Source organism: Lepisma saccharinum, chromosome 2, assembly GCF_977018435.1.
Source record: "Lepisma saccharinum chromosome 2, izLepSacc3.1, whole genome shotgun sequence".
NCBI classification, from domain to species: Eukaryota; Metazoa; Arthropoda; class Insecta; order Zygentoma; family Lepismatidae; genus Lepisma; species Lepisma saccharinum.
Genome location: NC_139230.1, coordinates 170486067 through 170509968, shown reverse-complemented (window position 1 = coordinate 170509968; position 23902 = coordinate 170486067). Strand labels below are relative to the sequence as shown.

Genomic DNA, 23902 nt, shown 5'->3' with positions numbered 1-23902 from the left:
TTTCTTTGACATGGGTATTGTAAACCTTGTTCGCTGATATGATAAGTGTCTCAACACAAACGGTGCTTATGTAGAAAAATAGCTTAGAGTTGTCTCTTTCAGTTGTATAATAAAAACTCTCACAATGTCCTTTTATACCCAAATGGAAGTTACTTTCTGAATGACCCTCGTAATTGGCTTCTTTTCCGACTAACATAAGTCAAACTATGTATTTTTATATTATTTTGACATTAAGTTATGCTGCAAAAGAAAAGTAAAACATTAGTTGTAATTGATTTGTGTATTATAGTCGAAACATTACACCTGAGAAAATTTACTGGAATGTTGTGAAATACAGACTTAAAAAATGTAATTCTCTGTGTCCAAAGATCATGTGCCTCTATAATTGGTTTAGTCATCTGACGTGCCAATGCAACGATTACGAGATGAAAGTTTATACACTATTTTTTGAACTGAAAAAACAGGGTTTGATGATTGTGTGATGAAATATGAAACATGTCTGAATGTGAGTTAACCAAGAAAATGACAATTCTTTTCATTGCGACTGCAGTTCGAAGAAACTAGGGACAGGGATTGAAAAAGAGTAGACTGTCTTGACTAAACAGCTATGTCTGGTAGACTTGCATCAACAGTGATAAAACTAAAATTGCCAAATATTGCAGACTGCAGAGTCCTGAAGCCTGCCTCTCTCCCTGAACAACCCATTCATTTATGCAAGGACAAAATCGAATTTCTTGCAAAATCTGAAAAATCGTCAATGTTATTTTCATACGTTTTTGTAGCTTCACATTAACACATTTCATAGTTCGAGGGGGAAATGACCCCTTTGTCCCATCCCTTGAGTACGTGGCTGTACATGGGTGGTGTTTGTGATTGTTCATAAATCACCCATCCTCATCACTGTGATTAGCCAAAAGTGGAAGAAAGCGATGCTAAATAACAAAAATTGAAATTCAAAAACAAAGCAACATCATAAGTTGGTAACGAAATATCGGAGATGAATATGACTTTTACACAAGAGAGCATGGTCCTTTGGCATGTTTTTGCGGTTGATAGAAATACACCATGTACCTGAAGAAACACAGGAAGGGGAGGGGTGGAGAAAAAAAATGAAAAAAAATAATCATATTTTTGCCCCAAAACTTCTCTGAATTCCTGGTTTACGACAACTTTCTCTGAACTTTTAGTCTTTACGTACACAGAAATGTTGAAAGAGGCTATTTTTTTTTTGGTTGCAATGTGTAGGGTGACAGAGAAATCAAATTTTATGACGTCAGCAGGAAAACCTACTTTTTGCACATTTTCACTGCAGTTTGCAACGCTACGAGCATCAAATTGCACGGCATGATGCATACTGGGTATCTACACAACATGGGAAGAAAAAAGTACTGACATTGACGAATACATATTCATTTTGAAAATTGTTGGAAATTAGTAACAAACAGTAAACTCGTTACATGGGTGGCAACACTGGTCTGAACACACTCCCCTAAAGCAAATGCTGGGAATGCCCACCCCTCTGTTCAAGGCACATTGCAGACGATGCCGTAAGTTATGGAAAACTTTTTTCACAACTTGTGGACTGATGTTGTTAATGGCATGCACAATGTTTGCCTGTAGATGTTCCAATGTTTGTGGATTGTCATGATAAACAACATATTTTAAATAACCCCACAAGAAGTAATCTAGCAGGGAGATGTCGGGGGAACGAGGGGGCCAGAAGCCCTTTCCAATCAGTTTGTCATGAAAAAATTCCCTCAAGAAAGGCATTGTTTCGCATGATGAATGACTTGAGGCCCCATCTTGTTGAAACCATGCTTCTCTCTCATCCTCCTCTAACATTGACACAAATTCCTGCACAATGTTCACATACACAGCACTATTCACAGTCTCCTTGAAGAAAAATGGTCCAACAATGTGCAGCCGTGATACCGCACACCAGACACCTATTTTCATGGAATGAAGTGGCTCCTCATGTAAAACATGAGGGTTTTCGGTAGCCCATATCCTACAGTTCTGACTGTTAACATAACCCGACAGGTGAAACCATGCTTCATCGGAAAAGTAAACTTTGTCAAGTTCCCTTTGAGACCTGAATGTCTGAAGAAACCATCTAGCAAATCATATTATTTTGCCCATGTCTGGAAATTTAAGTTCATGTACGACACAAACACGATAAGCACGAAACTTTAACTTACGCAGTGCTTTATATATGGTAGATTTGAGGATATGAGATTCTTCGATAAACGCCGGAGTGATTTCTTAGGCGAACGAGCATACAGACGTTCCAAATCTTCCAAAAAATCAGCTGTAAAGGCACCAGGTTTTTCACTTCGTGGCTTATCACAAACGCTACCAGTTTCATCAAATTTGTTTTTAAGCCGCAATATTGTTTTCTTATGTGGTACACTCTTGCCAGGATACCTCAATGAAAACTGTTTCTGCACCTGTTCATGACTGTTTGTTCTCAAAACGCATTTGAGGATAAAAACACATTATTGCAAGGAGTAACTCATTTCAAAAGATAAAGGAATAATAACTTTTAAATCAAATTACGAGGCGCATCCAGAAAGTAAGTTTCCCTATTTTTTTCCCGTGAAAGTAAACATAATGAGCCGTGTAAATTGCGCATGCGCAGCAGAGCTAAGACGTATCAATCATATGCCAGGCGGACAGATCCCGGCCGGCGCCAGTAGTGAGGCAGCAGTGGTCCGAAGTGGAAGCTCGTATTCCTTCTCCCGCCGCATGCCAGTAGCGAGGCAGCAGTGGTCCGAAATGGAAGCTCGTATTCCTTCTCCTGCCGCATGTGAGGTTCGGTCGGTGATAAAGTTCCTGAATGCACAAAGCATTGCGCCAATTGACATTCATCGTCAGCTCTGTGAGGTCTATGGGCCGAACATTATGAGTAAGCAGATGGTGTCGGCAGTTTTCGGAAGGTCGTCAAAGTGTCCATGATGAAGAGCGCAGTAGGCGTCCGTCCCTAATCACTGATGATCTGGTTGAGCTGGTGCGGCAGCGCATCGTAAAGAACTGTCGCTTCACGATTACGGAGTTGAGTAGCCTTTTTCCACAGATATCGCGATCTGTGTTGCATGAGATTGTCACGCAGCACCTGCTGTTCAAAAAATTGTGTGCCAGGTGGGTGCCGAAAAACCTGACACCCGAACACAAAATGAAACGTTCCGGAGCAGCACTGACATTCCTGCAACGGTACAATGATGACGGCGATGATTTCCTCGACAGGATCGTCACGGGCGATGAGACGTGGATTTCGCACTTCACCCCGGAAACCAAGCAGCAGTCAATGGATTGGCGGCATAGTGGATTTCCGGTCGAGAAGAAATTCAAACAGACGCTGTCGGTACAGAAAGTGATGTGCACCGTGTTTTGGGACAGGAAGGGCATTTTGCTCATTGACTTCCTCCCCAGAGGTGAAACGGTGAACACTGACCATTACTGTGAAACACTAAGGAAATTGCGACGTGCCATTCAAAACAAGAGGCGTGGCATGCTTACTGCAGGTGTTGTGCTCCTCCATGACAACGCTCGTCCACATATGGCTCTGCGCACAGCAGCTGTTTTGACGGAATTTGGCTGGGAGTTGTTTGATCATCCACCTTACAGTCCTGATCTGGCTCCCAGCGATTTTCACATTTTCTTGCACCTCAAGAAATTCCTGTCCTCCGGTGAGCGTTTTGGCAACGACGAAGAAGCGAAGACGTCTGTCACACGCTGGTTCCATTTACAGGCGGCAGAGTTCTACGACAGTGGGATCCAAAAGTTGATACAACGATACGAGAAGTGTCTCAATTCTGGTGGTTGCTATGTTGAAAAATAGCTGAACCTTTGCTGTACCTGTCGCCAATAAATGGTTTCCTGAAACTGTGTTTTTTTAAAAAAAAAAGAATAGGGAAACTTACTTTCTGGATGCGCCTCGTACTAACAGCATTCACAGCAGCTAAAATAACATCACTCACATAGGACACAACCAACGAGCCAACAATGCAACAAACAGACCAGCGCTCACTGGCTTGATCCACTTACACAGCACAGCAGCGCCGCCTGGACTGCTCACCAGAGAAGTCAGTGCTGCTAACCAACAAATAGTAAAAGTAACCATCCATACCAGATGTTACAATTTACGATCACTTGATATCAGTACTTTTTTCTTCCCATGTTGTGTACACAGTATGCAACGTACTGTGCAATTTGATGCTCAAAGCATTGCAAACTGCCATGAAAATGTGCAAAAAGTAGGTTTTCCTGCTGACGTCATAAAATTTGATTTCTCTGTCGCCCTACACATTGCAACCAAAAATAATAGCATCTTTCTACATTTCTGTGTATGTAAAGACAAAGTTCAGAGAAAGTTGTAATAAACCAGGAATTCAGAGAAGTTTTGGGGCAAAAATATGATATTGTTAATTTTTTTCTCCACCCTGCACGATACCCCTCCCCCTCCTGCGTTTCTTCAGGTACGTGATGTATTTCTATCAACCACAAAAACATGCCAAAGGACCATGCTCTCTTGTGTTAAAGTCGTATTCATCTCAGACATTTTTTTACCAACTTACAATTACAGCTATTCAAAGTTCAAGGGACAGGACTTTGTGGACACTCGGTATTAGTCAGACAACTAATTCAATTAATATTAGTTGAATTAGTCACTTTACTAATATTAGTCAATATTTCTTTAAGATGGTTTTAATAATTAACTAATATTAGTCAACTAATGCCCATCACTCAAGAAAGATTATGCTGTTATCCCTAAGGTAACTTATTCTTCAATCACTAAAGAAATATGCAGTAGCAAATTAATATACTGAAATAGAAACTCACTTATCAATGAAACTGGTTCTTTTGATATTCTATTAATTTAGGTGGGCACTGCCATCAAACCTAAGAGTATGATGTCAATGGCCACTGAAATTGATAGAACATTAAAAAAAAAGTTTTGTGGATAAGTGAATACTTCATTTCAATATATTTGAAGTATTACATTAGATACTCACCTCGACACCTAACCAATTTGTGAGCTGTTGTGCCTTTTGATGTCTCAGTGCATTTCCAGCATTGGTAACAAACACAGTAGGAACTCTGAAGTTGCCATTTGAATCGACCAACTTCCTAAAAGTATCAGGAGCATAGGGAAGGACTTTCTTTCCTCTAACAAGAACACCATCTATGTCGAACAACAATCCAAATGAAGGTTTTAAACTCTGTCAAAGAGAATATTAAATTATATTTTTCACAAATACAGCAAATAACTCTTTTGGTTTACAATCTATAAGTTAGCAAATGTTAAAAGCACAATGGGTGATACTCAATTTGTCATTTGCAGTGCAGTATGAGAAACATGGTAAAAAAAAAACAAAAAAAAAACGAGGTCTGGCAAGTGAGAGCAAGAGTGTAGCAAGAAAGAAAAAGAACTGCATGCATGGTGATGTTTAACACTTTTGGTGTTGTGTTTGTGTGTATGTGCGTGTACATATGTATGACATTGTTCATGTTTGTTCATGTCTCCATACAGTTTTGTTGGTGGTTAGTATAGTGTGATTTTCCCAATCTGGGGTCAAATATGAATTGCCTTTGAAGGTATTTATGACTGGCATTACATGAATTTTATGCTACTCTTTACATCTCAGAGGTTTCTGGATGATCTTATAATTAGCTTATAACAAGTGAGGTGAATTTAATGTGGCAACAGCGTCAGAAAAAATCGACAATAACCCTTAATTTTGCAGGAGGTTCATTAAGACAGTCTGTTACATGAAGACACAGATTATCTAGATTGTAGATTATAGATATCTGCGTAATTTATTTAATTAGTATCTGAATAATTCAGATATCCACATAACTAACTGACATATATGAATAGATTCCAGCTAACAGCTACGTTTTTTTTATCTGCATCGCTATTTTGGAGAAAAACATGCCTCGTTTGCTGCACCGCTGGAAAAAGTGCCTCGTTTGCTTCACCCCCGGAACAAATCCTGTGGATATCCATGGTGTAAGAGACATCAAAATGTCATTAATTGCTGTGTAAAATATAACTTGCAGTGCAAAAACGAGTGATGGATTTTCCACTGCACTGACAAAGGAATAGTGCCAGCAATAAATGGCTCAGTACGTTAACAGCATTGATCATCATCAGTATACAGAATCTCACCAGCCAGAAATTATTGTTACAAGAATGATATACAGTTTCTGGAATTACAATTATTTTCGCGATAATTTTTGTTCACAAATTTTAAAATTACAATACGTTTAGAACACTCAGGTTTACACGACAGTTTCCTAAATATATTTTATCATATTGCAAAAAGTATGCAGAAACGACAATTTTCTTTAGTTAATATACATTGTTTTCAAATGTATGTATTTTTCCTACTTTCCTGTAACTTTTGCTAATCATGACATTCTCATCATCATCATCCTTCGCCGTTTCCTGCCTCTGGCTGGGTCGGCATAGAAGTCAAGACTCTTCATTTTTTCCTGGTCTTCCACCACTCCTCTCTTTCTACGGTGTCCCAATCTTGTCCTCTTCTCCTAACACTCTCTGCTATCTGCTTTTTTCACCAACATCTTGGTTTCCCCCTTGGCCATATTCCCACTCCTTTTGCATTATAAGCTCTTACTGGTAGTCTTTCTGCATCCGTCCTCTTCATGTGTCCGAACCATCTCATGTGTGCCTGATCTAGTCTGTCCTGAAGCTTCACCACACCCACTGCCTGTCGGATCTCCTCATTCCTTATTCTATCCCTTCCTCAAAAGACTCCTTAAAAATTTCATCTCTACTGCCCGCATCTTCTTTTTGTTTCTCTATGACATTGTCCAAGTCTCTGATCCAGTAATTACTGGCACATAGTATGGGTTATATATTACCTTCTTGCATTTCATAGGTACACCCCTGTTCCATATTAATCTTCGAACGCTTTGGTATAGTCCACCACCCATTTGTCCTCTTCTGTTTACCTCCTCATCTATTCTTCCACTTCTCTCAATCATGACAATGAGTATGAATGGTTTATTTAATTATTCTTATCTAGTCGCTTTCTGCCACTTTCCGCTAATTGTAAGTACGAGGAAGAATGTTGAATGATGAGCAGTGTGGGGAATGGAGGAGCAGGACGATCCCATTCTCCCAACTTGGCGTGTTTCCTAGTTTTTGTTTTGAGTCCATTTTATGCATAGCTAAGATTGAGACTGGATCCGAACCACTATGTGCCTCCGCTGGGTATCGAACCTGGGGCCCTTTTGTAATCAAAGGGCTCCAGGTACTTTTCATTCAAAATGCTGCCTTCCTGTCAGTCTACAAAAAATGAAATATTTATTCTGAAGAAAAATATGTTGATGTGAACATGAATACGTAATCCTACCAAATTTTATTTGTGTATAGTTGTAATCATTAATTTGGATAACACCCTAATTGCAATATTCATATAGGTATCAAATTTGAATTGATATGCTACTTGCATAGGTATGGTATTCTCAAAACTATAAAGGTAAAGGTAAAGTGTTCCCCTGTGCTTAGCACCACGCCATGAAGGCGTATAGGGGGTGTGGGGGTAACGCCCCACACTTTCTTGATCCGGTCGTGAGTGGGGTTGATGTGATCAGCATCACGCCCCTGACCGCCTTTACCCCCCAGGGTTTCCCCCAGGTACCCATGTTATTCGACGCTGGGTAGGCGCCGGGGCCGCTTCCACCGTTAGAAAAGTTCCCGGATTTGAACCGGCCGGGGATCGAACCCGGGACCTTTAGCATGGTAGTCAGACGCGTTACCAACTGAGCCACCACGGCCACCATTCTCAAAACTATAGTAAAAATAAGTAACTGAAGTGACAATGCTATCAAAATTATTGAATGACGAGAATCATATTAATAAATAACAGAATTTATTTACCAGTAGTAGGAGATTTTTAATACCCATCCATATGGTTGTTTTTAATTTTTTTATGCAGAAATAGTGCAAAAGTAGCGAGTAGTGCACATGAGTAGTGTAGCGAGCTACTTTTTGGTGAATGTAGTTGTAGCTGTAGCAAAGCTACATTTTGGAAGAGTAGCTGAAGCTGTAGCGAAGCTACTTTTAAAATGTAGCATTCTGATCACTGGCTAACGTACTATTTTGGAATGCGGAAGATTTCCTAAGGTGAAATAATGCATTTCTAACTAAGATAATGTCTATTTCTTACATTTATGAGTACTTACTGTTACTTGTTATTTCGATTCTATAACACATTATGGCGGGCGACAGCGTACTGGTTCAGGTGCATTGTGCGAGTGTTTTATCGAATTATGCAGTGTTGCAACCTCGTTCACCGGAAAATACCTACTTTCATGCCCAGACTTGAAATTATGCTAATACCTCGCAAACCATTGACGTTAGCCTCACAAACCATTGATGTTAGACCCACAAACCATTGACGTTAGCCCCAAAAACCATTCACGTTAGCCCCAAAAACCATTTTCCGTAAGGTTAGGTTAGGTTAGGTTAGGCAAGCATAGTAAAAAAAAAAATTAAAAAATTAAAAATACTCTACACGTCATGTTCTAGTGAAAACACAGAGTTTGAAACACTGACCATGGGGTTACGTCATTTGACACAAGGAACATTGTGCTCTCGTGCAGAAAGCAAATGGCGGCAGCAGAAACAGTGTGTCGGACAGAGATTTTCGCAGAAAACAACATGTATTCACATTAAAATGGATCAAAACTACATTCACGAACTTCCACAACGCTACAGAAAATGACTTCCGTAAGTACTTTCTCCTGTAAATTTGAAGAAATCTGTCACCCCTATACTATAATGTTACCAAATATAACAGTGTCAAAAAACACCCAGAATTTTCACGACAGCCTAATGCAAGGGTGACATATGCACTGGTCCACTACATTTAAAATTCAATAAAATCTGATGACAAAAATTGAAAATGCTCTTTCAAAATTATGAAAACTGAAAAACATATAAATCAAAATATATTTTTAGTACTATTCTAACTCTGTTGCACTTTTTGACTCTCTTTACCCTCAAGGGTCAAGTTGGTTATAAAGTGCAACACTGAGTTGTCAACTTCGTTGATTTGGTGTCATGAAGAGTATTTGGTGTCTGCACCATTTGCACTATGTTCTGGAGTGGTGCTGAGTGTTGTGTATGGTCATGTGGTGTGTGCTAACCAATCAAATGAACATTGCAAGCAGCAGACAGGCATTTGTTGAATCTTCTAAACTTGAAGGGGGGAACACTGCCATTCTTGCATACAGCATCTACTATCCTTGACAAAAATATTGAGCCCTTGGTTTACGCACTTGTAAAATTGTACTCCGTGGGAGGAAAAAAGTCAAATATACCTCACTGGAAAGCTTCAAGTATCTACTTTTTTTTAATAAGCATTATCTGAAAATTAATCACAACTTTGTTTTCTTACTATAATGAAAAATTCAGTGAAAAATGTAGTTTGTTCTTCCAATTCTCATGAATGGGGAACTTAACACCATACAGTTCATAATTGACTGTATATATAATCTTGAGATTTGGTGTACTTGAAGTTTGATTATTTTTGCACCTCTGTAAGAAAAATCGAATGCATATTTTTACTAGATACTTTAAAAATGTACATTTTAGGGAAATGTGCAAACTTCAAATGCATAAATACAAATTCAATGAAATTGCAAAAAACTGTTGATATAACACATTTGATCAAATTCCAGAAGTTTGGCGTGTGTACCTCAAATATGGTTCCAAATATTAATAATTATTTTGCACTCCTAATAAATGGTAAATGGGTGCATGGCGTATGGCGGGGTGCGGCCAATCTCAGACTCCGTGGGCTGCAGGCGACTTCCACAGCATTGGAGTTTCACTGCACTTCGCTGCGAGAATCGCGGAGGTGTGTTCCATCCAGCCGATCCAAAATATTGTGGCAGCATAAAATGAATGAAATATTTCTCATATTGAAAATGGAGTACTGCACTACTGCATTTTTTTCTAGCTTTAATGAAAGTAGTCATCTTCGATACTCAGCGAAGGTACATAGTGGTTCGGATCCCACTTTAAACTAAGTTCAATCCCAATTAGCCTACCTGTGCATAAAGTGGACTTAAAGAGAAAAAACAACTCAACTCGAAACTCAATGAACATAATTTTCACAGTATTATTTTATGTCACACATTTAAACAGATATATTCAGTGCAACAATGTTCGATGAGAGATCCAGTCTTCTCTTATAACACCATTAAGCCTTGTTTCCATGATTATGAAAAACTAAATATGCTGACCAAGGCAGTAATTTATTTTATTAAAAACATAAACTAAACGTAACGTTTCAACCTTCTAGCAAGGTCTTCTTCAGACTCTGTATCAAGTACAAAAGTAACAAGATACAAAAACAGGGCATTATATATACACAAACATTACTCCCTCCAGACTATTTAGAAAGTTGTTTGGAACTTTCTAGCAGGTGACTTTCACTTTCCAACTTTACTTTCACCTAAAAGGCTAAACACAATTACTTCCATATAGAATGTGGTTGGACTTTTAATCTCACGCTCCTTTCCCCTTCATTTTTCTTCCTTCTCCTCTCCTCTTTCTCTCTTGTCCTTTCCACTCTTTCTAACATCTTCTTCCATTCTTTGTTTAACTTCAATCCCCCATTCCAGTTCATTGAAAGTCCAACCACATTCTATATGGAAGTAATTGTGTTTAGCCTTTTAGGTGAAAGTAAAGTTGGAAAGTGAAAGTCACCTGCTAGAAAGTTCCAAACAACTTTCTAAATAGTCTGGAGGGAGTAATGTTTGTGTATATATAATGCCCTGTTTTTGTATCTTGTTACTTTTGTACTTGATACAGAGTCTGAAGAAGACCTTGCTAGAAGGTTGAAACGTTACGTTTAGTTTATGTTTTTAATAAAATAAATTACTGCCTTGGTCAGCATATTTAGTTTTTCAGTCTTCTCTGTATACAATAATAATGCACCTGGTGTACAGCGATTTCATAAGCAAGGGAAACAGAGTATATACAACAAATAAAAACTAGATTTAAAAAATTGGGCATCTGAAGCCTTCATGCCAAGTAACATTTTAAAATATATTTCAAGCAAAAACGCATGTAAATTGTGTTTATCTCGCAAAATTCACTTAAGTATTGTATCCAGTAGTGGTGGTGGTTTCAGCATTTAATGTGTTGCTATACATTCCACCTGAAATCTGTTACATAGCTGCAACTGTTGTAATAAGTAAGGAGTTGTGGGTTCATTAAAAGAGACGGAAGGACTAAAAACATTAATAAATTTTCAATGAATATAATGAGTGAAAGGTGAAAGTATAATAAAATGGTTCATAATGGATTCTGTTGAACTGGATAATTAAAATAAAAGTCGTGTATCTTTCTTCTCACCACACCTTGCAAAACCTCACCCAATAAAATATTGGGTCGATGCAAATTTCTGTTGTTCCATTTTTGTTTACATACCTTTTTCACCGTGCTGACGTAACCCCCCAACACTCCGCCGTGCACTTGACACCTTGGTTTATGTCAATGTGAGATGCGCCCATTCATTTCTCCTGGTCAAAATATCTCTTGGCACTGACTATCATTTCTTTTGCACCACTATGATATTACCGTCTTGCCATTGTCATGCAACAAAACAATCACTTTATAGAACAGCCATCACTCAATACTGTGCGTACGAACAAACATGCGAACTTGTGAGAGACCGATTGCCTGGATAGAATGCACGTTAAGAATTATTATGGCTATGTGGGAGTTAGGGCAATAATTCATGTCAGGAATGTAAACACAGAAGTGACAAAATAAAATTTCGGCATTTCTACAATGCTTTGCTTTGTGCAACACAATGTTTCGGCTCATTTCCCATGTCAAAGCAGCATGGATGCGGAGTTTAAAGAGCAAGTGGCAATGCTTGGCAACAATGCTCACTTGCTCTTAGCAACTATGTGAATTGCGCGGGAACTGGTTGCCAAGAAAAACAATTCTCTCTGTTGTTTTCAATTCGCATAGTGAGCTAGAATGAGATATGGAAATTTGATTTTTATTCCACGGCCATAATTTTGATATGCATTGCTGACCATTACCAAGATTGCAACATCATAATTAATCATTAATTGTGGCTGTTCCACAGATGATAGTATTATTATATTTGACTGAGGTATTTCCACATAAACAAGCTTCAATCACATAAAAAAAAAAGAGAAACAGATTTTTACGACTGTTTTACATGAAGCTACACACAATTGAATTCAACTTACGTAAAGAACACACGAAAAACTACACATTTTTGTCTGAATAGAAAACAGACAGAGTTAAAATTACTTTGTCTTGCTTTTGTCTAAAAGCAGACACTTGCAGCTTTCCAATGAGGTATATTTGACCTTTATCCTCCCACGGAGTACAATTTTACAAGCATGCAAACCAAGGGCTCAATATTTTTGCCACGGATAGTAGTTGGTTGAACACAATTTCCTCACACCAGCCTGACACTGCTTTGTACCTGAACTACACCTAGTGTCAAAAAGCGTAGCGAACTAGTCGGAGCTGATAAGAATCTACTTTCACACTGGTAAAAACTAGGGATGTGCCGAAGCCGATTACAGATGTATGAAAATCGGCCAAAATTGACATATCGGCATCGGTATCGGAATCGGCAAAAATCCGATATTTAAACCGGTACAGATTATACTAGAGTTTTACCTTCTAATAAGTTTTATATTCTAGTTTTGTAAGTTTTATTGAAAATTTGGTTATGATTCGTCATTATTGTAGAGTTTTTGTAATAAAATTATTGCAAACTCTCATTCAGAGGATCAACCTAACTATAAATCTGAAATAAAACAGTACATTCCTATTGTATTGGAAATTCAAAAATGAGTATTCAAACCTGAAGCAAGTGCTGAGAAAATACTTGAGCATACCTGCTGCATCAGTATTCAGTGATTGAGTCTTCAGTGTTGCTGAACAGATTTGCGATAAGAGAAGAAGTAGGTTACTTCCTGAAGTGCTTCCAAATCTCGTATTTCTGAAGTTGAATCTGGCAGAACAGGAATTCATTTTGCATTTCAAAGAACTGCTTGTGTACTAATGTTAAATATCTAGGTTCACATAACCTTTTGTAGATGCAAATGTACATTCGCATCTCTTGAGAATATATATGTATATACATATGATATGCAATAGAAATGTACATAGCAAATTTATTTTTGTCATGCAGAAAATAACATCCCATTTCTGTTTAATAATCTTATGTATCGGAATCGGTTAAATATCGGTATCGGTTCCAAAAATTATCGGTGAGTACATCGGCATCGGTAAATTTTCAGTAAAAACCTAAACACTTTGCAACAAGTAGAAGTTTAACATAATTTAAGTTCTTCAAAATAAATCATAAGATTCAGGAATAAAACTCAGGTATCCAATCATCACAACAAGTTTAGGCAATCCATCATGTTACACCTTGAAGAGAACCCAATCAAGCATCAACACACTTAAAAACTTCAAATTACAGGCAAGCTGTGAATCAGGCAAGTTACATTAAGGTAGATGTTCACTCCAAAGTGACAAGTAGCATATGGCACAGCAGTATAATATGAAAATTAAAGAACTACATATTCTTTGCTCAAGCACTTTCTTTGCATGTTGCATGAACTATACATTTTTCTGACTGTTAGTTTGTTGTATGTATACCCATGATAAATATATATATATTTAAAAAAATGGTCAATAAAACATGCTTCCTCCAGATACACAGTTACATCAACCAATTATTTTTTATAGAAACATTAAAAGGTTTTCATATCTTATCACACCAATTACAATGCATCTTTTCATGGAAGTAAAATTACAGCACAAAACACTCTCTCTTGTCGACAAATCCATTGCATAAGTAACAAGGTGAAATGATAGCTCAATTCTTAATATTATATGAAGGGCTCGGGTGTAAAACATGGTATGTGACATTTCTTGATTTCTGAGTTCATTAAGAAAAGAGGTTATTAGAAGCTATAAAGTACACACTTTTTTTTGTGTTGAATTTACCAATTTCAGAAGCTTCTCTGAGTCCAATGCAAATTATATGACATGACAATTTCACTCGAAAATTGAAGTATTGCACATTTTACTTTGTAAATAAAAAATAACCAAAATGTCACTTACCATGTTTTATGCCCGAGCCCTTCATATGATTTCACTTCAAACACAAGCAAATACATATTTGCATCACAATTACATTTGACATTACAGTATTAATATTAGTGTTACAATATTATAATATTAATTTACAAGGTAACCAAAAAAGTTCTTGCCGTTCTAGAGCAGTGATAAACAAACAGCAATACAGTGGACGATATATACCTTTAGGTTTCGAAGTAATCTCCATCAGCATCCAACAACTTTTGCCAACATTCCTGCAGCTGCACAATATCCTGGTGATGAAACTCGGCAGGCTTTGATGCAAAGAAGTCCGTGAGTGCATCCCGCAGATCTCCCTCATTTGTGAAGGATCTCCCATGGAGGTGGTTGTCGAGGGAATGAAACAGGTGGTAATCTGTTGGTGCAAGGTCCGGTGAATATGGTGTCACAGTGTCTCCCAGACAAGTTGGTGAAGGGTCTCCCAGGTCCTCTTTGCCACATGTGGCTTGGCATTGTCGTGCAGGAACAGCACACCCTTGCGATTCACCAATGCCGGCTCCTTCTGCCGCAATGCACCTTTGCAACTGCTGAGAGAAGAGGTCAGCAGTGATGGTCTGACCAGGTGGAAGGAGCTCGTAATGCACCACTTGCCAACAATTCCACCATACAGAGAGCATAACCTTTCGTGGGTGCAGAGGTGGTCTTGAGGTGTGAGGAACAGGGTCACGTGGCGACAACCAATGTCTGGTATGCTTGGGAGTGTCATAGAGGACCCAGTTTTCGTCACCAGTGAGCAAGCGATCAAATATGGGTGTGTTCAGGTGCCGAGTGAGCAAGGGCAAACAGGCTGTCACTCGTTGTTCCTTGTTGGCTGCCGACAATGTGTGGGGTACTCACTTGCTTAACTTGTATGGCTTCCCTATCCCATGCAGGTGAAGTCTGACCATGGAAACATGGAACCTTTCTGCAAGTTCATCAAACGTTAGACCACTGTCCTCCTCGATGGCTGCTTTCAGGGCCTCGTCATCCAACACATGTGGTCGTCCACAGTGAGGTTCATCCGAAAGGCTCACATCTCCCGAATGGAATTTCTGTAACCAATGCCTGGCAGTGCGTTCATTCATGGCATTCTCCCCAAATGTCTGGCAAATGCGGCGACTTGATGTGGCAGCTGACAGGCCCACTTTAAAGTCATACAACAAACACATGTGAACAAGCTGCTTTGATACCTCCATTTCTCTTCGACACTGGACGAGCTGTGACTGCTGTGTGTGCATGCAACGTGCCTGTATTACTGACAGTCGATGGTCATACTAACTTCCGATCGCTTGGTGGGCATGTGCGTCATTTCGTTTCCTCTCTGTGAGCGCATGATTAATGGGACGTCAAAAACGGCAAGAACTTTTTTGGTTACCTTGTATGTGCATATAATACACTATTTCCTGAAAACCAAAAGGTATTTTTTTAGAAATTATGGGCAATCAGGTAAGCTCCAACAGGAAAAATGCGTAATCTATCTTTTTTAGTACTGAGCCCCCCCCTTTGGTCCAGTAAAATTACCAGATTACCTGTTCTATCTATTATGTGCAGTGACTTGTTCATAAAAAATTCTTCGACTTTATTTTGTTCTCCTAAATTAGAGGTGCATAGGATAAGATATGGATGGGAAATAAATTAATTCCACACACCAGATGGGATTGCAGACCACATGTCTGCAATTTCCTGATAGTTTCGGAATTTCCCTGGAAAATACCCAGATAACTCCTGACATTTCGCAAATTCTAGAATGTTACATGTAATTTCTGCCCGAAGCAGCTGCTTATGAACTTATAGCATGAATATTACCATTTCATTATAAGTTCCTGATATGGTGTCCTACCATTCAAGAATTAAGTATTCCTCAAGTTCTAATTTTTTGACAATTTGAAATTTTCTGACTGTCGATAAATCATTTGCCAAAGTTCAGAACGGAATGAGAAATCTTCTTTCAGACTTGTCCCTATTGGACATGTAACTGCATCCGAGTTATCTTCAGCTATTATTTCTACTCTCTCTGGGTTGGGTATGGATTTAGAAAAAAAAATGTTGGTGCAGGATATGATGGTGCTGAAGTAATGGGTGGGAGAATTAAGGGGGTGAGATCAATAATTTCAGAGAAGTGTCCAAAAGCAATTTTTGTACATTGTTCATCACATATTTTAACTCTAGCTGTTGCCCATTCATGTGAAATTCCTGCAATAAGAAACTGCATTTAGACTGTCAAATCAGTTATATATATTTTTGCCCTCGAGTATTCTCAAAGGAATTTGGTTTTAAAAACACAGTGCAAGAAAGCCAGGGAAACACCGTAACATTCTCAAGTTGTTTGACACAAGATGGACAGAAAAATATCAATATTAAGTAGTGTGACTTGTGGAATTGTATTCAGTAATTGTAGAAACTTTACATACTTTACAATTTACCAGTATAAGATAAACATTTCAGCAAGCTCTTCAGTTTCTTCACTGTGTAACCTGTGTGGAGTTTGAAATATCTCCATTTTTTCTAACCAAATTGTTTTCATGCAGTACAACATTATTTTTGGCACCTGAAAAGGTGGACTGTTCAGTATTGTGAACATGTCAGTATTCTAATAGAGATACAAAAAAAAAAAAAAAAAAAAAAAAGAAGTTCTAAAAACTTTAGTGAAATTTATAACCAAAGCAGAGAAACTACTTAGAGACTATGATGAAGAAATGAAGAGACCTAGAACACCCAGCTGTCGAATCGGAGGGAATAATGAATCAGCTGAGAGCACAAGAGAATATTACAAGGTAAACCTCTGCTCTGTCGTCCATTTTTGGATCATTTTGTAGTAGAAATGAACTCATGTTTTTCTGAACAACACAGTAAACACACTGCAAAATTGCAACATGTGAAATAACTATTCCTCACTCATTGGAACAGTGGGTCAAAATGTTGGATGGCCTAGTTGATATTTTTATATTCTCAAATTTGAATGACAAATGTGGCAAAAAAAAGTGGCAAACAGTAATTGAGAAGACACATCCAGGGTCTTCACTATAGGCAGTAGAAAATTGTCACAAGCTCATTTACCCAAATGTACACAAACTGTTGGTGATCTTGGCTACACTGCCACTTTCAACTTCAACACCTGAGAGGATGTGTTCAACATTAAAGAGGTTGAAATAATGTCTTTACAATTCAATGGGAGATTCTCAACTTATGGATCCTGCACTGTTAAGTGTACATAATAATTAAATAACACCGATGATGTTATTTTCAATTTTGTAGGAAGGAGGAAAAAACAAATTCTAATATTGTAATTATTCTTGAAAGCGAGGGTGGGAATAGCTTCTTTAAAAGAATTTTCTGCTCATTCTATGTAGAGAAGTTAGAAGTTCCTAGATAAACTTAATTTAATAAAGCTGTGGCCTTTCCTGTGGAGGCAGATGGGATTTTGATAGCCAGATCATACTTAGGGGTGCTATATGTCCCAGATTGTCCGGGACAATCCCAGATCGCTATCATTTGTCCCAGTGTCTCAAATACTTTATTCGGGATGCACAGATGTCCTACAATCGGGTGGGAAAGATTAAGACTATGCTTTCCTGAACTGTATTTATATTTAAATGTGTGGACGTAATTTTAAAATGTTCATTTTACAAAACAATCTAACTGTACATTGAAGTTTCCTCTAAACAATAAAAAAGTTATCGAGTTACAAGAAGATGCTACAAAGATATTTGACTCCATGATGACACTGCCGTCTGCTAGCAGGGCTGAATTTCAGTTACGATTCTCTTCCATTGTATTGTAACCTACTTACTGTAACGAGTCAGTGCTTAGGTGTCTATCTGTTCAGTCGGCATTTTTCAAATAAAGTTCCCACATGTTGAGAAAGCAGCTTAGTTCATTATGGCACCGAAAGGGAATGCAAGGTTAATCATATTGAAGTGAATTTCTTTTTTATTTATTAAGAAGTGTAAATAGTATGATAATGGGACTGTACATATGTAAATAATTATGTTGTTCATACACACAACTTTAACACGTCCAGCCCCCCCTGCTCCCGAACAAGCTTCCAGTCAGCAGTGGCCTGGAATTTTTAGTTATGAAATATAGGAACCCTAATCGTACCAAAAGTTGACCCCCCCCCCTTTACATTAACTATATATACGCTCATAACTGAGCTGATACCACTTTGAAACGATACCAATGTCGCTTCTCTTTAACGATTCTCACCAATACCGATAATGATACTTGTAAATTACAATAATTAAAATTTGTTCAAAATATTGATCAATATTAGGGTGTAAATATTCTTCTCCAATTATATGCACCAATTTATCAAGAAATTTTCTTTAGAATATTCAAAGATTACATCAGAATATTACAATAGATGGTATGTAATCACAAAATACAGTTTTTTGTTCAAACTTTGGCGCAAAGTAAAAAATAAAGTTTGAATTCTGAATAATTTCCAGGATAATTAGACTCCGCGAAAGTATTGTGTTGCATTTCTGCGGAACCTGTGTAACACCAACATGCTAGAAAAGTATCACTTGGTATTCGTAGATTAATTCCATACAATACTTTCCACTACCGATACCAAAGGTATCAGTATCAGCTCAGCCCTAATCCTTTTTTGATTAAATTCAGCTAATTCTTTACTACAAGAACCATCGCCTATGCCACTAATTCTTGTTAGTTGTAGACATTTCGGATGTAAAAGTTTGGCTCTTGATTTTTAAGTCCACTTTTTGCACATATAGGCTAATCGGGACTGGACCTACAGTTTAAAGTGGGATCCGAACCACTAGTGCCTCCACTAGGTACCAAAACCTAGGACACTTTGATTATAAAGCAACAACGTTACCACTATGCCATTGGGGAGGCCAAGTTCACTTTATGTTCAGATAAGCTAATTGGGATTGGACCTACACTGCACAATGTGCCTCCAGAGACTAAACCTGAGACCTTTTGATTACAACGCAATGGCGTAACCATTACTAAATGGGGGAGGCCCATTATAATGCAATTTGTAGGTTTTTGTTATCACAATAATTTTAATTATTTTATGCTCATCTTGCACATGCAAAGAAGTTGATGCAGAAACAGGGTGGCTACTCTAGGACAATGATAAAATTCACATATAATTCCCAGTTTTCAAGGTGAATTTTCCAAAAATGTAAGGGTACAAGTAGATGTTTTCTCTACTTCAATATCACCTCTCACCACTCACACATACACACACACACAAATGTATTAACAATATCTAGGGTCTCTGTGATTCCAATGTATCAAAAAAATCTAATTCAATTCAATTAAACAGTGTACATATATTAAAAATATTAAAATTAAGGTGCGTTTACATTTCCATATTCACACTTGAAATATATCTACGAACACAAGTCACAATTGCCATGGGATATACTCGTCTACTAAAAATTGTTAATTCTATAAGAAATTCAAATTTAAATCAACTTCCAAGATATCTTATATTGCAATAATCTTCCATCTGTCAGATAGATTGTTCTACAAATGACACCAACAAAGTGAACGAGAGGATTCTGTTTCATTTTCAACGCAGCTTTCTTCTCTTTCCTTTCCCTTCTCCGATATAAATAGAAACTCAACTTTGAAAAACTTGCTTCAGGGCATTAATAAATATGTATAAATTCAATAGAACTTGAAATAATAAAAATAGCAAATTTTCACGTCCATGGAGAAAAATTCACGCAGAATTCACACATAATTCCCAGAGCCAATAATTCACGCATAATTCCCGGAATTCAAGGAAATCTTGGTGTGTAGCCACCCTGAGAATTTTTTTGTTTACAAGTTATGCCTTTCTCTCTATTTTGGTTATTTTAAAGTGCTTTCCTACATATTGGGTTAATCGTGACACTCACAATTTATGTGCATATAAATCTCTACAATACATTTACAAATTTACTAATTTCAAATTACATAGTAGGCACAAAAATTCTGCAATGTGGTTGATGAGAATGGCACCACCAATCTGACTAGATTTATGTATTTTTTTTTTAGTTTATAATGAATGGTTGAGTCAAATTTACCAGTTGAAGGAAAATGATGGAATTCTGGACAATGTAAATGAGTTTCAAAATATTCCTCCTTATAATAAAAAAAAGTAGGGTCAATCAAACAGGAATCGAAGTACCTTCGGTGCATGAAACTTATACACTACCACGGAGTCACCAGGACACTTGGAAATCCTACAATATCTTTGTCTCATGAGATAACTTGGAAATCTTTAAAACTATGAAGTACTTTTTCTCGGAAATGTATGGCTAGTGTGCACTAGTACCTTGGCATAACAATACCTATAGGCACAGGCGTCTCCTGAACGCATGCGTCAATTGTGAGGAAAAGGACAGCTCGCTCTGCGACGACATTAATGAGCATTTCTACATTCTAATTTCTTCATATAGGAGAAGTATTTATTTTACACGAGAGTGCTCAACTAAGATTATATTACATTTCTTGGATCTGAAGTGATGCATGCATCAATTGTGGGAAAATAATTATTACTTTCTTTCACTTCAGATCCAAGAAATGTAATATAAGCTTAGTTGAGCGCTCTCATGTAAAATAAATACTTCTCTTACATGAAGAAATGCTCATTAATGTCGTCGCAGAGCAAGCTGTCCTTTTCCCCACACCTGACGCATGCACCGCATGCATTCAGGAGACGCCTCTGCCTATAAAGAACCCTATCACTACACAAAATCCCATCCCAGACTCCGTATCCCAAGCCAAGATTCAACTCTAAGATTTGTAGTTGAGATGTGGACATAATGTTTAAAAAAAAGGTCTACTGATGTGTAATTTTTTTCTGTGTTAGTGGCTGATTAGGATTGATTGATTGATTGAATTGGTGTTTTAAGTCCACTTTATGCACAGTAAGGCTAATCGGGACTGGACCTACAGTTTAAAGTGGGATCCGAACCACTATGTGCCTCCACCGGGGCTGATTAGGAGTGTCAATGTAAAGTTTGCAAGTGTAACGGTTTTCAATGTTTAATAATTATTCACAATTTTTATAGGTGTATTAGGAAGTGCTTTAGAATACTGGAAAGAATTTTTAAAGTAAGTTCAAAGCTTGTAGAAACTAATTAGTAAAGTTAAAACCTTAACAAAGTATAATTTACCAGAGAAATTATGATTTGAATAGAAGCTTACACAAGCATCTGCACTTCGCAGCCATTCTTGGTTTACAATCATCCCAAGACACAGAATGTTATTCAAGGCTCGGAGGTAGTTTTGTATTTAAGGTCAGATATTATTTTAAATTTGGTGAAATCCGGAAAGCTTCATAATGAAACAAATGAAAACTATATTTGGAAAGTGCATGCATATTCGCACATATTAGGAAAAAAAGTCACCGATAGTGACTAAATCACAGAAGATATTTCATGATAATTATATACTTTCACTTAATGACATCTCAATTTGCATGTGCACTATGAATTTAAATAGTATGTTTTTGTAAAAATATTGAACACTGCATATGGATGCTTTCTTGCCTGTTGCAGGAGAACATAGATGCATCCGCATATTATTTCATTTTGTATGAAAGTGAAGGAGCAGTACTATTAAAAATGTCAACAGTTTATGCTTGCATACAGTTTATTCACCCTCCGTGCAACAAAATTGGCATGACATTCTGTACTATGGCATACAGAATGGATATCATGTATCAGAACAAGTTTCAAAGCAAACGATGCAATTTTGATTCACCAGCTCTGGAGGCCAGTGTAAAATGGTTTAACCTGGTGAAAGCTTTGGTGGACACTGGTGAAATATGGAATGCTGAAGCATGCACAAGTGTTGCAACAGCCCGTCCATCAGTGGAAAAAGCACCCCAGGTGTTGGAAGCATTTAGGGATGTTATTTTAATGCTAAGAGCACTAAACCTGAGCCATCAAACCTAACAATGAAAGCATTCTGGGATGTTTTTTAATGCTAAGAGCTCCTAAACCTAAACTAACAAATAAAGCATTTAAGGACATAATCCCCCTTCGCATCCCACGCAGATGAAGGTAGCAGTATGTATCCAAGACAACATAAGTGAATGGCTGCTTGCAATGAGTCGCATAGGAGCAGTGCTCAAAATGAGGGGGGAGGGGGTGCATGGGGATGGTATCCCCAACGTAGCAAAAATTTTTACAAAGCATCCCCCAGCTGTCTTACTGTCACCACGGTAAATCATAGGAGCATCTTCCAGTTAACCCCAAAGCTCGACCAAACCGCTCTCCAGCTAACATTTTCCACTTCATGCACCGCAAACTCGCTCTCCAGAAAACACTGAATAAGTAATCACTTGGCCTCCAAAGTATGTGTTAACACACATAAATAGAAATTGAACCATGTAAAAAAGAAATGCCTTTACACTATGATTTGTTTGGCATTAAACAATCGGAACTTTGACCTTTGCAAGTGTATTACAACTCCACTGGAAATGGATCCTGGACCCTTTTGCTTACAAGCAAATCTGTCACATATGTATTAAACACTGTGAACATATGTAAATTGTACAAGTTCAATCATAGTAAGTTTTTTCTCCTGGGAACCAAATTAGGGTTTTCAAAAATGTAAAAATGCATTTGAAGTGTTTCTTATTGCAGCTTTAACTCCCACCTTTTACATGCCAAAGCGAGTGTTTCTGTGTGGTAGAAAAGAAAAAAAACAAGTACTTGGCACATAACATTCCTAAATACTGTGAAAAACAATTTATTAACTAGGTACGATTTTCCGGTCGACTCGATTTTTAAAAATAATTTTCGTATATTCTGTGCCAACATCGGTGATATTCTGCCATCGAGCATACTTGAGAGTAACACATACTAACTGTCCTCTCGTTACAATAATAAAAAAATAAAAACTTGCCCAAACAATCATACAAGTCTATCAAACAAGGAGCCGCACACAGAAATTGCCAAGGTACAGATATGTTTATGTGCCCTTTCAGCTGAAATCCAATTAGCAACAAAGTCAAATACGTACCTTCGAACTAAAGGTGCGTTTGGCCTTGCAAAAACATACTTCCTTGTAAATTGTCAAAAATTGTGAAAACTGTCTTCCGACATTTTTACCATTTACAAATACGGAAGTCGCCATACTTTGCTGTGCTTCTCAGCTTACAGAGATTAATCGTAGAGTAAAATTCCTGTTCAATCAGCCATTATGGTCATGTAGCAATAGACACTTATGCAAAGCATGGGATCCAATGTAAATAAGCCTAAATCACTCACTCTAACTGGACCGAACTCATTTTGGAATTTCTTTTTCTTTTTATTTCAAAATTTCGATTCGAAAAATTTCACTGAGACCTTCTATTTATTAATGAGCAATTCTACCCAGAGACGCCGTTAGGGGTGTGAGTTGAGTTGTTTTAAGCAGTGGCGATTCCTCCATGTAGGAACTGAGGAACTTCATACAGTTTAATTTATACTTATTTCCAGTTTTCTACTATTTAAGAGTTTTCTAGTGAACGTTATACAATGGGGCTGTTCATTGCCAAACTTTTCCAGTGGCGGCGCCACCCCTGTTGCGTCCCTAAATAATTTCGTTCGTCATTTGGTTGCCCTAAGCTTTACATTGGAGCTCGATGGGATGGCTATTCAAACGTTATTTTCAATTAAGGTAAGAATTTCTCGTGTAAATCTATAATAAAAATGGGTTTAGCAAAGCTTTAAGATAATGTAGCCAGTCATAAGTTTCCGAAAATTA

At 37.7% G+C, this 23902-nt stretch overlaps 1 protein-coding gene across 1 annotated transcript in view; it reads right to left on the bottom strand.

Annotated features, from left to right (window-relative positions):
- Positions 1-23450, bottom strand: part of LOC145980597 (haloacid dehalogenase-like hydrolase domain-containing 5) — a 43252-nt gene extending 19802 nt beyond the window's left edge. The window contains exons 1-2 of the mRNA XM_083113637.1: positions 23177-23450; positions 5013-5219 (exon numbers count right to left, since the gene is read on the bottom strand). Coding sequence (XP_082969763.1) covers positions 5013-5219; positions 23177-23290 — 321 coding nt within the window. The 5' untranslated portion in view covers positions 23291-23450. The remainder of the gene's footprint in view (positions 1-5012; positions 5220-23176) is intronic.
- Between the last annotated feature and the right edge of the window lie 452 nt (positions 23451-23902).